The 18,097-nt window shown below is 40.7% G+C and overlaps 1 protein-coding gene across 1 annotated transcript in view; it reads right to left on the reverse strand.

The window, feature by feature from the left end:
• The window catches only part of LOC117253723 (adhesion G protein-coupled receptor D2), a 111,553-nt gene that overhangs the window by 33,868 nt on the left and 59,588 nt on the right, over positions 1-18,097 (reverse strand). The window contains exon 23 of the mRNA XM_033621364.2: positions 17,689-17,839. Within this exon, the coding sequence (XP_033477255.1) occupies positions 17,689-17,839 (151 nt within the window). The remainder of the gene's footprint in view (positions 1-17,688; positions 17,840-18,097) is intronic.

Below are 18,097 nucleotides of genomic sequence, written 5' to 3' on the forward strand. Positions count from 1 at the left end.
GCTTAATTTTGTTAATGTTCTTTCACTTTCAACTCCAACTTTATTTTGTCCCTAGAGGGCAATTAGTTGCACAACAAGTAAAAAACACACATAAAAAAAAACACAAGAGAACACAAAAGAATATAAATACTCTACAATCAGGGAGAGGTGAGGGCAACCAAATACAGTATTCTGAGACAACAGTGGTCATCAACAGCAACCATCAATATCAACATCAACAACACCGTCTTCATCATCAACACCAACAATCATCACATGATCATAACAAGAGTAACAACCAGCCAAAAGAGTCGCCTAAGTACCAAGTTTGACTCTTCCACTGCCCTGCATTCAAAAGAGAAACGGCAGTAGGGATGAGGAAGTGCTTATATCCGTTACTTAGTTCTGTGGAGTGAGAGAAAATTTAGCTCTCCGATGGTGTGCAGAATTTCCTTGTTCTTTCCTGTTGGATAATTTGCTTTATTTAATTTGCACATCTCTTAGTCTTCATTCCTCCCTTTTTGTCACTTATCCGCCTCAATCTCCTGCAATACCTTTTTTTCTGCTTTTCTTTCTGCACTCTTCTGTGGATTTTTGTGTAGACTGATGAGCATGCTGTGCAGGTAAGAGTGAGGTTATGGGGGAATTACTATATTACTATAGAGAATATAATTCAGTTATTTCTCTGTCGGCAAAAAGACATGAAAAGCAACTACAGGAAGTGTTGAGATTGCAATATTAGCCTTCCATTGTTACATTTTCCTGCCCCATCATGTTTGTGTATATCGTCCATCATTATTTTTTAAGGTGGGTCAAAAATACTTGCAAAAACTTACATAACAACTTACAAAACATAAAAAAAAAGCTTTAAAAACACCCCCTTTCAATCAATAAACACACTGTATGGCTCCCAGTCACAAAAGGTATATGCAGGCCCCTATTTTAAAACACAAAAAATGTCCCTCACTATAAATATATATGCAATCCATCCATCCTTCACACACACACAACACAACCATTAGTCCAAACGTACACATCCCCCCGTGGCACAGCACGCCCAGTGTCCTGCTCTTACACTATCAGCAGCATCAAAAGGAGAATCTATATTCTCTCCTCTGCCTTTTTTTTTTCATTTGAGTGACTATGAGGAGCAGCAGCAGCAGCAGCTGCAGCCTCTCTCCCTGCTCGTGCTCAGCCGGGGGAAGGCAGTAGGTTTAGCAGGCGAGGCAGATTTATGGCGGTGGAGGTGACCTCTGGGGCCGTAACACGGTGATGGGTGAGTGGCTCTCAACAGTAAGCTACTGGCACTTGACAAAGTGCCCGAAGCAGAATGAATTTACTTCTCTTTTCCTCAATCATCAAGCAGCCACTGCCCTGACCCCCATCCTGACTGCTATAACAAGATCTCCCATCTCACAAGGGCCTGAAAAATTTACTGTCACATCTACTTTTCAATGAGCTCAAGTGAGCACTTCTTTCACCTTCAACGGAGCAGGTGCCGGTGTGGAGGAGGGCTAACCTGCCCCAGTGTATGTGTGTGTGTTCTATGTGTGGTGTGTGTAAGAGAGAGAGAGAGAGAGAGAGAGAGAGAGAGAGAGAGGATGCTCATGGAGAAATTTGTGTATACACACACACATGTATGCAGGTCCATTGACTTGCTCCCTCACTAACCCTTGCTGACTGTCTCACACCTACAGACCTTCACAAAAACACACATGCACAAGCTTTAATATAGTATTTGTAAGAATGTTTTGCATTGCAATCTTTCAAACACAAAGACATTTAAATATTTTTTGCACACATGCGCATACACTCAGTACAACAATCTCTCTCTTACCCTCTGTGACACACACACACACAGAGAATGAGGTTGCCAGGCAGGGACACAAAGGGCACTGCTATACTGATGTCACTAGACACCTCTACCATTTATATTAGAAGTCAATCTACCTTATCACATTCCTTACACACACACACACACACACACACACACACACTGGCACACACACCAAGCATTATGAAGTCTGTGTGTTTGCCAGCTTTCATCAGCTTGATGGCAGTAGAGTTGGACTTAATGATCCTGATATTTTTTTTTATATGCAGACGATAAATCTCCGTGCGCACACATTCATTTTTCACCTTTCTTGCACTCTAGTTGTTGAGGTGAAATCACGATGGATGTCACAAAGAGCGGAGCAGACCAAACTAAAGATATACAATAGCAGCTCGGTTACACTAGTAGTCATTTTCCACAACTTTTTGCAAAGTTTTGTCCAAAAAGCAAAAAACAAAACAAACAAAAAAAGCATTTCCTTTCTTTAATCTTTTTTTTTCAACTAAAAGTTAGCAATTTAATTTTGTATAATTATATTTTAAACAATACATGGAATTAAAATGTGTAATAAAAAATACAGAAAATATTTTAGTTCTACAAAGACAAAGTGCAAAAGAGAGGAGAAGAAAAGGAAGAGGAAGGGAGACAACGTCTTCAGGATAAAGGATGTGTCTAACAAGACAGCAAGTGCCTTGGTGGAAATGCATTCTATTTTAATTAGTAGTTGTATGCAATAAAATAAACTGCATAAACTCGGTGGTAATGCATTTTACTATGGGAAACATCTCCAGGTTTTAGAGAGGCTGACAGCAAAACAAAGGGCTCTAATTAACTCCACTGTCTTTGCTGTCGCCTGAATGCCATGTCAATGATGTTTTCCCATACAAAAAGGCAAGTGGAGAGTAGACCATGTTTGAAAACCCTTACGAAAAATGACACTATTACTATACTACCATACCATATTATAATTTTATCAGTGCATCATTATAAATTATATTAGTCTTTCCCCTTTAAATTCCTTGGCTGCTGAAACATACAGTCATACTTGGCATTTAATCTTGTATTTTAAGGTTCCCCTTTTTTAAATGGTTACTGCATCAAATTGTCCATACAGTTACACTACCAATCAATACGCTGTATACTGGATAAAGGAAGTAGGTTGTGCCAACATTTCATTTTGTCCACTCCACTTTTTAAAATGCCATAACTAATTCAACCTCTTTTCTTTTACGAGCCACTCTTTTGTCCACCCTCTCCACTGGGATAATGTTATCATGATGAGCCAATAAAAATCAATGATTAAACATGTGTAATTTTCCAGAGACGATGTATTAAAATTTATTGTCTCTCTCGCTCACTCTCTCTGGCGAGCCATCACAGCAGCCCTGGAGCGGCAGACACTCTGCGTGTTGCAACTGAGAGTAAAGAAGGGCATTAAAAGCTATTCAATAACCCACTGTAAAATTGATCAGGCTATAAAAGCTGCTACGGCCCACTCCGAACAGGGGAACGTGGCTGTGGAGGAGTAGACTGAGTGACAGAGAGTGTGGGAGAAGATGAAGAGAGGGGGAGGCAAGAGAGACAGAGAAAGAGAAATGAAAGGGGAAGAAAGAGACAGAAAAGAGAGACTGCAGCTGGGAGGCGAGAGAAATGAGAAAAGTGAGACAACAGTCAGAGTAAGAAGAGAGTGCTGAAGGGTTTGAACCTAACAAGATAAAACAGAGTGAGAGAGGAGCTGTGATTTCCTTGCTGACACAGGATTTACTGTACAATCACATAGCAGTTATACCGTGTGATTTCCCATTTAATACCATTATAAAACCATTACATGCACTGTAACTCACTAGTGACACACCCACACCCTAACACTCCACGACATACAATACTCAATATATAAAAATATATGTTAATATCCACTCTTCTTTTTCTAGTTTCATAAATTTTTCATAGGGGTGGCCCAGTGGGGCTACTGAAAATCTTGGGGTGGCACACAAAAGCAAAAGTCATTTAGGAATGACAACAACTGTGTTTTAATATGTAATGTCTACATACATGTGTTAGGGTGATTCAGTGTTCTTTAAAGAGGCTGCTTGTCCTTTTACTTAAAAGGACAAATGTACAGCTTTCATTGGAAGGACTACATTGATTGTAAGGAACAAGCAATTTACTGGGACCAACTGGGCTTTCTCAGATTTAGGGGAGACTCGTGTGTACCCATAGAACCCATTTTCATTCAGATATCTTGAGGTGAGAGCCCAAGGGACCTCTCTGAAAAAGGCCACGCTAGTTCGTCCCTTGCCAAAATTCAGCCTACTTAGGACAGTGATTTAGCCCCTTCCGGACAAGCTATGACAGCTGGTTGTTACCAATGGATGCCTTAGGTTGTCTAGTTTCACAAGATACAACTATCTTCGATCACGACCTGCGCATGCCACAGCCTCTTAAAGACAGATGATGTAGATCTCAAATTATTTTTGCCAGGGAGGGCCAGTGAGGGGAGCAGCAATTGTGTCTGGGTGGCCATGGCCCCCCTGGCCCCCCCTTTGGGGTGCCACTGCTTATACCCTCCACTTTAGAACAAATTACAACTACAGGACGACCGATAGTGGATTTTTAGAGGCAAATATAATAATGATAGCTGATTAATGGTCTGATATATCTCAAGGCTAAGTAAAAATCTAGTATAGGACTGGACTGTGTGCAACACTAAAGGGCCTTCATTTTAAGCGGGGGCTTTTTATTTGTAACCGCAAGTGGTGGCATTTACACAGTCCTGGACTCATGGAGTTAAGCTCTAATGCTAATAGCACCGTAGCACTAGACCAGCTGTCGTGGTTAAGCCAAAAAATTCTGTAAATACATGTTGAAATGAAGGAAAATACACTCAGACACAGTCGCACAGCAGAAGGAACCTGCTTTCTCTGGAGCTGCACCCACTGATCACTTAACGCAACCCTCCTCTCATTAACTGCGGCTGGTGATGTACATCGAGTCTGGTGGAGGCTGTGCAGCCCTTGGCCACAATTGGAGGCAGGTTCCACCAATATCGATAGTTTGTGAAACATCCTATCAACGCAGATTAATCGGCCAAACCGATAAATTAACTGACCTCTAGTTACAACTTCACAGCTCTGGGCTGACTGTACTAAAAACGAGTCTTCTAAATCTTTATGAAGTCAGACACTGTATCCTATTGAATGTAAAATGCTTAGTTTGCCTACTAACGATCAAAGGTGGTAATGCACAAGTAAAATTGTAACTCTTGTCAGTGGAATATTCATAGCCCACCTGCATCAGGATTACCACACCCCCAGTGACACGCATCTCCAGTCTACACAGACTCGATTGCTACCTTTGTGAAAACACAGTGCCAGGGTGTTATTTGCCAATTGTGACAATTTATCGCAAGCAAAGAAGTCAAAGAAGAAAGTTAATCTCTACAGAAACAATTTTCATCTCATCAACCTCTCCCGCCAAGAAACAATTTATCGTAGGCCAACTGAGGCCAAGACCTCAGGTCACTAAAAAAGAAAGATGTGCACATTCTTCCACCAACTTCAGTAAGTGCAGAGAACTCTCCAAAAATGGGGAAAATACTACACGACAACCCTTGGAGATTTATTGTTTGATAATGTATATGGACAGGATGCCACTTGGGCCTTTCTCCTGCTGTCTTATTAAAAAAAAAAAAAAAAAAAAAAAAAAAAAAGAATTACAAGAAATAAGAAAACTCCAGGAGCGAAGAGCGGTGCTGTGGGCTGAATCAGTGGCAGTGGCTCGGCAAACTGCGTTTTTCTTTTAACTTTCAATTCTCCTAAGCATCCGTGCTTCACAGCCCCTTGGGCTATTGCCTTTCTCAATCTGTCCCTGGAGAGGCAGGAGTTATGGTCCCTGTCGATTGAGGAGAAAGGGATGTTATTCCCCTGTCACCCCCTGGTCGCGCCGCCATCCTCCCTGCCCTGATCTACGGCCTGATTCCCCCCCTTACCCCATTCCTCCCTCCCTCTTCCCTACTTTGCTCCGTCGTAAGCTGCCGGCTATGTCGTTGCCATGGGCTGTTGAGATGAGGACGATGGAAAAATGTTCTGGGGGGGAGGAGGTGGAGGTGCTGATATTGGTTTAGAGGTGCTGTTGGCAGCTGCACGATGGTAGTAGTGGGGAATGCTTTAGTACTGTGTTAAGACACTTGCAGAAAAATTGATGCATGTGTGTATGTGTGTGTGTGAAAACACAGTGACCACACAAGGAAGAATGGACATTGTTTGCAAAAATTGTGATTTAGGCTGATGTAGTTTTAAATAAAAATAGTGTATAGTGCAGATTCATACAATGCATATTTACTAAGATAGAGTGTCCTGTCTGTGCTGGATAAAAGGGTGATGAAGTGGGGCTGGGGGGGAGCGGTAAACTGTGAGACAGCTCGGCCCAGGAGAGGTGACCTGCCCCAGCGCACATGTAGGTCCTTGTGTGACACCCTTGATAGGGGAGCAGTGATGGGGTTAAACATGAAAGGCAGTTAGCTGACGGTTGTGTGTGATCAAAGGGTCCCTGTCCCTGTGGGTTTGGTTTCAAGTTGGGTGACTTCTATTAAATTTTTATCAATCCAAATTTCATTAAATACGTCATTCAAATGTTTAAAAAGTGCCACAGAGTGATTTGATCTTGTTTGGTTTTAATTGCACAATGCAGGCACAATGAGGGATGTTTTGGCGGGGTTCAGTCCCACACCAGCAAGGGTCCAGTGCAAGTGGCTCAAGATGGGGGTGTCTTAACCACCCTCTATGGATACACACTGTACAGTACTAAGAACAGTCCTTCAAGAGACCAAAGCTTGGCTCTTACATGTTAAACTATGTCTGGACAAGATTGCATGCATATCCCAATGTATTTTTGTGCAATATGAGATCATCTGTAGTTTCTAAGAAGCTCCTACGGAGAAAATGTGTCATGGTTATGTTTTCTGGAAGCACTATCACGATTCAACAAACTGCAGCTCCCCCTTAAACCACCAACACCACTGATGAACATCAGCGCAGACATGAGTACACCTGACACATGTTCAACAGAGGACCTCCACCTCGGAGTGCTTAGCCCCATTTCCATACTGGCCAATGCTCTGCCTCTTAAGGTACTATTGCACCTTAGGCAAATCCTGAGCTTGTGAGGGTCTCTCTGGGTGAAGGAATAAATAAATAAGCAGATAAATAGATGAATAACCCAGAGGAATGGGAGCCCATGCGGCCTGGCCATCCATCATATATCCTATTACCACGCACTCAGCGGCACATGCAGTATGTATAATGCAGTCAACCTCTGTAAGCAGATACAAATTCAACTCTTTTCCTCCTCAATTTGTTATATCTGACAACGCCACAGCTTGTGCCTTGTTGTTTCTTTGAATTATGAATAGATTCCCTTCACCAGACTTTCGCCTGTGCGTGATAGCGTGGCGATGTTATGCAGAACAGCTGCGGAAAACAAATTCGAGAAGCCTGGTGCGCTTTGTAGTGGCTGGGCGAATATGCATAAACAGTTGCGCTTAAAGCCACTTAAGAACAACCAAATGGGCTCAATATTTCATCTTTGGATTTGTTTCATTGGGTGTGATGAATATGAAATGCCAGACGTAGCATGAGTGCAAAAAATGCAGTCGTTTAAGTGTTTCAAATGATCTAAGAATCTTTCAGGAATTTTTCACACAGCTGTGAGAAATGGTGGACAAGTGCTTTAACTGACAATTCAAATCTTAATTCCTGCCACAATGCCCTTCTACTAATTTAGTCATGACACTGGAAACCACAAATACTACAAATGTCATTCACAAACTAAGAGAATAAAGAGAACGGAAGGAATGTGTGTCTGAGGAAGAGAGGGAGCACAAGAAAGAAGAAAGGAAAACTAGCGAGTAAATACAAATTAACAAATCAGACGCAAGAGGAAGAGAGAAACCAAGTGGGAGAGAGGAAGAGGAATGTAAATATATGGCAAACCCATAGCACATTTTGACTGTTGCCTGTTTGTTTGGGTATTTACACTGAGGCTACAATCAAGTCCTCAAAACTTCAGCCCACATGACAAGAGCCCATTTCATGGCCACATATCCTCTAAACAGCCAAGCCAACAAGCCAAATCTCAATCCACACTCAAACACATACACACACATGAAACCTCAAAGTCATATCCACTTATTTGTCCATCACTCCGAAATGCAAAAAGGATGCAGGGAGAATGGTCAAATTGAATTTGCGCACAGAGGGAGGGCAGCGGAAGATAAGCTGTGTGGAAGTGATTTTTTTGGGACTTGGCTGAACTTTCGAGCCCTGTTTGGTTTGAGCAGATGTAGAATTAGTACACATCACTTTCCATCAGCGAGACATTGAACATGAGCTGCTGCTCAGAGGCCAAATACCTCTCTGTCACACAGACACACAGGCACACCTCACCTCTGTGTGCCTGTGATTTTAGCGTGGTAATTATCAATGTGATGTGAATTCCTACAGCAACAAATTTGTACTATTATTCTTCCTAGAGCATGTCTCCAAATACCAGCTACCTGTTACAACCAGTTGAAACTAATAAAACACAATCAGTTTTACACTGTTTTTTAACTTTGCTTGAGTCAGCATGTCAATTTTAACTTCTGTTTTTAACCAGCAACATGGGCCACACAACCCTTAGACCACACAGACACTTGATTTATGAGTATATACAATATTCCTTTGGTTAAAAGAGACATTACTGAAGGATAGTACAGTACATACGTTTGTTTTAGAAGTGAAAAATGTTGTAATTATAAATTGTACTAACATTATGTGCACATTAGGGCTGGAGCAGTTTGTGTACAAACTGTCAAAGTACAGGGGTCACAACTGGGTTTCAGAGTTTGGTGGACACAGCTTCACGCAGAATACATTGTACGTAGGTTGATGCAGGTAATGCTGAACCAAAGTTCACGAGAGCAAGCCTCTGAAACGTTTTTATGCATGCCGTTAGCAACATATGACGAGGTCAGCACAACATGTCGATTGGTGAGTTATTTACACTATGGCGCTGCGAATGGAGGACTTGCCTCCAGGTTTCCTGTCAGCTACAACAACAACAGAGAGAAAGAGTTGTGTATTTTCATTTATAATTTTTCAAAGGACAAGGAAGACAATGACAACAATAGCCTATAATCCACAATACACCTTGAAAAACATAAATTACAATGACACATTCATTAAGGCATTCATTAAAAGAGGATGGGAGGCCGAGAGGAGGGGATGACTGGTAAAGGTTAGTAGTGCCAAGGCAGCTTGTTAGTAACCACTAATCTGCCACAATCAGCGTGCCAATTTAACATCACCACCCCAGTCAAAATCATCAGCTCTGCTCCTACTCACAAACACATAACACATGAGAGAGAGAGAGAGTTGTGTGTAAGACAAGGACGGTGTGCTGGCATTACTCCACGGTTGTAGGGTCTGGGAATGGAAACACATTCAACGTGCTAATGCACATTTGACGGCATCACACAGATGTGCCGATCACCAGGATGATGAAAAAACAAACCAGAGCCCAACTCCTTATCCCCCAATGCTTTCAGTTGGCATATACTATAGCCAAGGTGGAACTAACTGAAACAGTTCACCTCATGCACAAGTTTTACTTTTTTATGATTCTATTTCATTTGTATTTTCAATTTCATATGACGAGAGATACTTTTCAGTTTCACAGCCGATTGTGACCTGTTGCCTTTTGTGAAAGTATTTTTTCTGTGTTCATACAGTTTCATACAGAGCTCTTTGAAATGGTTGTTCATTTTAATCATGAAAATAGTTGCCAGTAAGCAAAATGTTACCTCAGCGGCACTGGCAAGGTTACGTGCAGCACAAGGATATCATCACTTAACACCCTGGGCAAGACGTGCAAGTTAAATCACACATCCATGCATTAAGTACACTTGAATAACAATCAAGGATATTTGAATAATGGTGGGTTTTTTCCACAATATCAGATTTAGACACGCGCATCCAAAGGAGCAAAAAGCTTACAGAAAGGAATCAGGAAGAGAAAGGTCAAGCAGCAGTCATCTGACAGCAGCTTTCTTTTTTTTTTTACTGAAATGTGTCAGATTTTCCAGCATTTGTACACGACTTTTTTTAACAAAGCAGTGCTCTAAGATTTATATTTTAAAAATCACACTGACACCGCTACATGAGACATCATAATATTGTAATAAATGCTGCTGGTAGAGGAGGCATGCAGTTTACCGTCATTTAATGCACAATTTTCTTTTCTGAAACCACCAAGATTTACCATACCACATTATCACTTTCCTTGGTATATAATCATATTAAGGCTACATATTGAAAACATTATGAGATTTGCCTTTGTCCGTATTGCACAGCTCTATTCACAGTGCGTGGTCTACAGAAGTGGACTTGCACATAAAGAAACTGATTCAACAGCAAGCGCCCAGATGAAACTGCTGCAAACATGCTGTCATTACACAAGGGAATATTTCTCTTTTTGTATTTTTGGAGCAGGCGATCCTGTTGCATGTCAATGAACTGGGCTAAACTTGCATGACATGTGATGGTGTGTGGGTGGAGGGAGGCAAGGGGGACTCAACCCCATGGTGGTGTCAGCGGAGGATCTGTGTGTAATCTGCAGAAGATGCATGCAATAGACCGCCACACTACTTTATCTACAAGGCCCCTAATTGCAAGGGACGCTGAGGAACACATGTTAGGAAAAGAGGAAGGGGAAGGGGGTGTCAGATGTCAGCAATGTGCAGGCATATGGTTCCTGCAAGATGGGTTACGTAAACTGGAAACGACAACAAAAATCAGGTTTGCTGAGATGAACTTGTGAGGACTGTGTGTGCTGTATGTTTTATTCATTGTAGTCACCTGTGAACAGGTTGGACATCACACCATCATAAAATCCTGACTGAAGTCTCTAAAATGATTGTGACCCTCATATTTAAAAACACTATGATATTAAGAGGACATTAAGGACTAGGCTAGGTGTCATGACATATTTGCTAAAACTGTCAAAATATTCATACAGCACTAAATGAGATAAATACTCTGTGTAAAAAAATCGTATTCCTCTTTCTACTCTATTGCCTTGTAGCAATACTAATGGCCTTACTGCAAGTGAACAAACACAACCAATCAGAGCCAAAGTTGCTCATAAGCAGCTGTTGGTCATGTCAATCACTGCAGTCAAACTGTCAAACTAGGCAGCACCGATCAAATATGAATCAAGATTCTGTTACTGCATTGCCTAAACATATTTTAGTGTACTGTTTTGCTGTAAAATGAGAGAGTTGGTCTGGCTGCTGGGCGGTGCTGACTAACTGAATGACTGATTTTTTATTTTGTGTCATGCACACTTCCATGTGCCAAACCCTCACGGGTTTACAAGACACCATTACAAAGACGTTGCAGTAACAATCCACAATGGTAGAGCATTTCCAACATGGCGGCTGGGTCAATAGCTTTCTCCTTTTACAGCTAAACGGTACACTAAAATATGTTTCTGAAAATATCTGAGGTAAGAAATAGGCAATGCAGTAACAAAATCTTGATTCATATTTGATCAGCGCTGCCTAGTTTGGGCAGTTTTGATGCAGGTCACGTCATGTCAGTACAGCTGCATTAGTGACACCTCAGCTCTGACTGTTGTTTTTTTGCACTCAATTCTAGCAAATGCCATTAGAAGCAGTGGCAAAAGGAGAAGGGACATGATTTTTTTTGTCACAGACTGTTTCATGCACTTCTGTCAGAATGTAGTGACATCTTCAGCAATCACGACATAAAGTTATTTTCATACAAGTTACCAACTGAAGCATTAAAGCTCTTTAACTGGCACCAGAACATACTGGAATCACTCTACCTTACATTTTGTTGAAAAACAAATATTTTTACTGCATTGCAGGAAGAACACTTCTTATAGGGAACATCCTTATTATTCATTCACTAATTTTCTGTAACCGCTTACAAGGGTCGCATGGGGGCTTTAGCCTATCCCCACTGACATTGGGCGAGGGGCAGGGTACATCCTGGACACTCTAGTGAAAAAAAAAAAAAAAATCAATCTTAAAAAACTAGGCTTTCCAAATATTTGAAATGGCACCATATCTTTCAATATGAAATATGCTACTGCTTGATTACGATCTTCGGCGTTTTTTGAGGTTGGTGCATTCGCAGTCTATTTTTGCAGTGGTTGCCTTGCAGTCTCTTTAGGTGCTGCCGGACAAGACATTCACAATTATCCCGATAAGAAAAATGCACATAAATAAACGTATTACAAGCGTTTTTTTTTTAATCATGATCTGCAATAAAATTGTCCCATCCCTATTTAGGACCATTGCCTTTACCACAACAACATCAAATACTGACACAAATTGGACATAAAACGGCACAACATACCACTATTTCACTAGAGGTAAAACAATACCTACAGTCCAATCCAATGCTGTTTGTAGCAAAAGAGGGCCCCAAAGGAAAACTAAATGACCTTTTGAGTTCAAAACATGAACCGCAAAGGAAAGATAACCGCTTGGCCATCTTTGTTCGTTGAGAAGGAGGCTTTAACAAAGCAAGAGGATGACGTGAGGTAACATTAGTGATCCGGCATATTATTTCTGCTTAAAAGGGCTCACAACCTTCAACTCAGCCATTGTGTGGGGCCATCTCATCAGGAATGCAACACTCATACACATACACAAACACCCACACAACCCTTCCCCTTTCAATTCAAATCCCCCCCACACACACACACTTCACCCCCTATTCCTTCATTATGCACTTGTCCTTCTCTTGTGCTCACAGCAAAAATGTGCTTTACTTTGTTCACATTTTTCACCATGTACCCTCAACATAATCCACTGTCTGCCTTGGACATTTGTGCCAACCAACTTGAGTAAACAGAAAGATGGAAAAGGCATAAGAAGGGGGTTGACCTTGTACATGCAAGCTACCACTATCACTTAGGAGATGGTGTGGTTATTGTTTGGAAAAATGGGGCCCATCTGTTTGTTGTTTGTGCTTTATGATGAGAAGGTATATCGTACCATGTATGTGATGCATACAGTTCAAATAAAGGCAACAATATTGTGAAGCTACCAAAAAGCATGATTTTGCTTATTCTGGTGTTGACATGGTTTGGCTAGATTTTCTTTTCTTTTTTAACAAATTATATAAATGCTATTTGATCAAAAGCAACCAATATAGCAAACATTTTAATGTACTGCAATGCTTGCCAAATTTTATTTTTTCTAATTTATTTCATGACAACTTAATGATTAATTTAATCAGATATGTTTATACTGTCCACTTGCTCTCCAGAGAAATTGGTCAGTCACCTCTTCACAGCACCACAGAACACAAATATTCATACATGTCTTATGTAGTGTAAGACACAGTCAGTGAGTTGGGTTTGTCATGATTAGTTACAGTGAACTGAGTGTGCATGTTTGCCCGTGTGTGCCCTGCTGGATGGTGATACGCATACAGTAGCATCAGTATGTAGTGTATGAGCACTTGGCCGCCAACCCACTCCCAGCACTCAATCACACGGAGCCGATCGTATTTGCATGTTGTAGCATTGAGTCGGGAGCAGATTGGAGGGGTAGCAAATGGGCTGAATAATATCAACTGACAATCAATTATTTCTGCAATTGTGTTACATCAAAAACATAATTCCCGCTGCCAAGTTTGATTTGTCAGGTTGCACCGGGGGGGGGGTTCAGTCATGTAAATGTGATGTTGGGACTGATTTAACTACTGCACGCTGAGTGAATGAAAGAGACAGTAATAGTGTTGAGGACCATGCAAATCACTTGCAAAGGAAACGCTGTAAATCACTGGCTGAGAGGTGCAGAGAGCGGCAACAAGGAGCAATAACACAGAGCACATGTACAAGTCAAATGTGAATATCATTATTGCGCAAGTCATAAACCATGACCCACATGGTATTTAACAGACAAACATACTGAGTGTTCATTTACATTAAATAAATAAACAAGGGGGTCATTAGCTATTACTTTTTTAGGGTTGTTTTGTGAGGACATATTTTCTGCAGCCTTTTCTCCTCCTCAGCGCCTTTTGACAAAGACTTATATTATCCATCACATCAAACAGACAAAAGTATACCTGTCAAAGCTTAATTAATAAATATCAAAAGTATGTTTGACTGTGTCATGTGTCCTCTGATGTGAGGGGTCTGTCTTTGTTTGTGGTGTAGGGACATTTAATTAGTGATGGTTGTCTGTTAGTATGCTATTCATATTTTCATGTCTGAAAAGGTGACCTATATAATATGAGTCATACACTGTAATTAAAAAAAAAAAAGTTTTTCGGGGGGACTATTCCTTTTAATGCACACGTTATTATGTAAATAAGTGTTGTAATATTACAATAATGGAGCATCATCAGGTAATCAGAGCAAAGTAGTGTTGCACAGTATACCGGTACTAAAATAGTACCGCGGTACTAGAGTATTCCAAACGGTACTATACTGCATTTGGAAAATACCGGTACTTTGAAATTGATTCAATTCATTAATTTAGTTAATTTATTTTACTCATTTATGCACACAAACGCCTTTCTTGTTCCTATTGGAGCCCAGATTGCGCAAGTGGTGTGTATGACAACACCTGTATCAACATCCGCAGGTGGCGCACGTGAAAAAAGACAAGAGAAAGTCTGAATCGCAAAGGGAGACAACACGAGACAACACAAACTTGGTGGAACATTTGAGTTACCAAACCGTGACGTCCGTACCTAGGTACTTACCAAACCATGATTTTTCGGTACCGTTACACCCCTACTATTTATTGTTCTAAAGGTTTGTATCCAAAAGGACTTTTCCTTAGGAAAAGTACTGAAGAGTATCGAACAGTATCGAAATTCATATTGGTATTGGTACCGAAACAAAGATTTTGGTATCGTGACAACACTAGAGCAAAGTTTAGCCCGAAAAAGGAGCTGTCTTGTTTGTCTGTGTCAGTGTTTTAGTCTAGTCCAGCCTTATATGTGAGTTGATTTAATCACAAATGTAAAGTTGTTGTGCACCTCAGGAAGAACAGCTGATCCTGATAAACTAAACTAAACTCCCCTATTTTAGTTTTTTTTTCTCTGTTTTTATCACTTTTACATATAAACATATTTAAAAAATATATCTATCCCGTGCTTTAAATGCTGAACCAACTAGGGCACCCGAGTGAGTGACACTAAGACCGGCTTTAAATTACACAACGAAACCAGGGATCGACCTCTCCCTCTTTCCTTCCCTGCCTTGAAACCGGTGTCTCCAATCTTTTTCCACAACCAAATGACTCTTAACTCTGCTGAGTGCAGCATGGGTCAGGCAGCTAGATTGAAGCCAGGGTGTCTGGTTAGTGTTAAAGTTTAACAGGAGATTTCTGATGTCTGATTTCACTCAACAGGCGAGCCGCTACTCTCTGATTCGGAGTGCCTCGCAGTAATGCCTTGCAGACATGCCAGTGGGGAACACACGTGCATACACAGCTAAACTTGATTTGATTTTAGGATCGTTTTAGAGGCTGCGGTGCTTCCAATATTTTGACCACCCATTTGTATCAATAAAAGTAGAGTAAATATAACACATCTTTATATATGCCAATACAACAGACAGCACCACAAACTAACTAAAGCCTCCAAAATAAATATTAAATTAACACCTCTCCGAAAGAGTTGAAACAAAAATGCAAGATTAAAAACGTAATGAAGACATAATCTGTTGCTGAGATGTTGTACTGGACTGCATTAGTATTAGCTAGGTGTAGGACTGGCCAGTATATTGATATTATATTGATGATTGAGAATGGTGTACCTAATAAAGTGCAACTGAGTATACATAAAAAAGTTATGGAGAAAAAACATATTGCCCTTTTATAAGAGAGGAAGGTGTCATTGAAACACAAGTCATCAAATGGGAGTCATGCATTAGGTCTGGACGAATCAGGCACAGCCTTTTTAGTCTGCCACCCACATACTGCGCACACACACACACACACACACACACGCACACGCACACGCACACGCACACACACACACACACACACACACACACGCCACATTTGAACTGCAAACACTTGTTAATTCCATTGAATTAATTAGTGAAAGGGCTCGGCTGTATTTGAGGTACTGAACTGTACAGTGAAAATGAAAAATCCTTCACGGGCAGAACTACCACTTCTGAACTGAAAATTTCAAAAAGCAAGGCTACAGGTGCTGCCCCTCTTCAAAGGAGTGCGTACATTAAGAAAAAAAAGGTACACAACCCACAAAATATTTCACTTATTCTTATACATTCAGATTTCATCTTTTGATTCTAATTAAAAAAAAAAGTAGCACATGCTGCTCGGCCTTCCTTGTTCTTTTTAAGTGATGGTGAATTGGTTGTGCTTTTTGAGAAGCAAGGCCAGCAGGGTAATCAAATTAGCAAGCAATCTTGTGACTTGCTATTATGTTCATTTTCCAAAGACAGCTGGTTCAAATCCTCTGATCAACTACGTAAAACTGTGTGTGAGGAAAGTGACTTGGAGGTAGTAGTAATATAGTTAAAGCACCAAAGCCCCACCTGCAGCTGTACTCAGAAGTTAGAAGTCTACTAGTCGTAACTGCTTGTTTCAAGTGGCAGCTATTTAGAATTTTGTTTATCACAGTGAGGGCCGATGCACTAATGTATTATGAAAACTGGATATAGCATTCCAAGATGGCACCCATTTCATTCTTGTGAAAGTTTTTCAGTAAAATTTTTCTTGGTTCTGCATTTTTGGCCCATAATTCACATGAGCTAAAGTCTAGCCTGAAACTTGAGACTATAGAATTCAAGTGTGAGAATACCACGGGCATAGTTATCTGCCAATGTGTCTGTCTTTTTGATACAATTACCTTGTTTTTATTAGTCCTGTGAGGTATTCATTCACATTACGTATTTAAAACAGAAGAAAGTGCTTGTGTGATATGACTAAAATGAAAATCTAAGGCTGCCATTAAATATTCTCATTATGCTACAAATGAATATGTGAAAAGACGTGACCCTGCTTCAGCATTTGTGTGGACAAATATTTTGCCAGACTCTGAATGTGAATCTTCATGTGAGTGTTGAGATAAACCTGAGACAAGCATATTACTACATTTACACGCACACTAATATTCCACTATTATTCGGAATAGACGATATTCCAGACTTGATAGGGTTCATGTAAACAGCATATTACGTTTGGATATTCCGAATTAGGCCTTAGTCCACTTTCCAATTAAGACATGGAAAATGCTGGTACTACTTGGGTTTTAGGAGCCGTCTTTGGACATGTATACAGCACATTCTGATATGTGTCTCAACTGGGGTTTTTACCGCAGTTTGCGAACGCTGTCTTGCTTGTTCACAATCACCTCTGTGCCGCTTCACTTCTCCATTTTTTGATGTGATAAACAACATGTTTGGGCACATTAACTGGAGAATGCACTGCTCCAATATTAATAGAATGTTAGCCATGTAAACAGCTTCGTAGGAATACTGTCTTTTTTGGAATAAACTGGAATATTTTGTGCATGCAAATGTAGTTAGTGAGGCTGACATTAGGGTGAGTCTTATTTCAGCAAGTACTAGGGCTCTGTATAATGTTGCATAGAACTATAATTAGCATCTTGTTGTTTCGTTAGCTTTGCCTTGTTACTGCACCTTCAACTTCAAATGAGAGTAACATTTCTAGGCCAATGATCGATCTTTTTCTAATTACTTCCAAAAGCAGGAAAAGCACAGGTGTAACTGGTAACATTAACGATGATGTCACTGGCTGAAAATGAAGGGCCAAAAAGACAATCTTGACGTTATGGTTTGCGGCAACTCACCTCTGGTCTTCTCCTCCTTCACCGGGCCGGAGGTGTTGCTACAAGTGTAGGTAGGGGTGACCTCCTCCTCCTGGCTTGGGGTAGTTCCTAGTGGGAAACTGACAGGACGCGAGCTGGTAACTGAGCTGGATGGTCGGGAACTGGCGCAGTTCTGTAAGAAACGAGAGGGCAGTGTCAGCTGCAGGACATCACTGTGGGGTTTTGTATCTGTTAAGGGAACAGTCAACTTTCTCATTAATTGATAAGAACAAAGACATCAAGCTCTCTTTACTAGTTGGTAATTGGTGATGCAAATTAGTGATACACTTTTTTCTTTCGCTTCTATAACCATTCTTGTTTGATACACTTTTCTGAGTGATAGAAAATGCTTTCAAATCGTGTTTGCATTGAGGAAAATTTATCAAAAAAA

The sequence above is a fragment of the Epinephelus lanceolatus genome, chromosome 6 (assembly GCF_041903045.1).
Source record: "Epinephelus lanceolatus isolate andai-2023 chromosome 6, ASM4190304v1, whole genome shotgun sequence".
Taxonomy (NCBI): Eukaryota; Metazoa; Chordata; class Actinopteri; order Perciformes; family Serranidae; genus Epinephelus; species Epinephelus lanceolatus.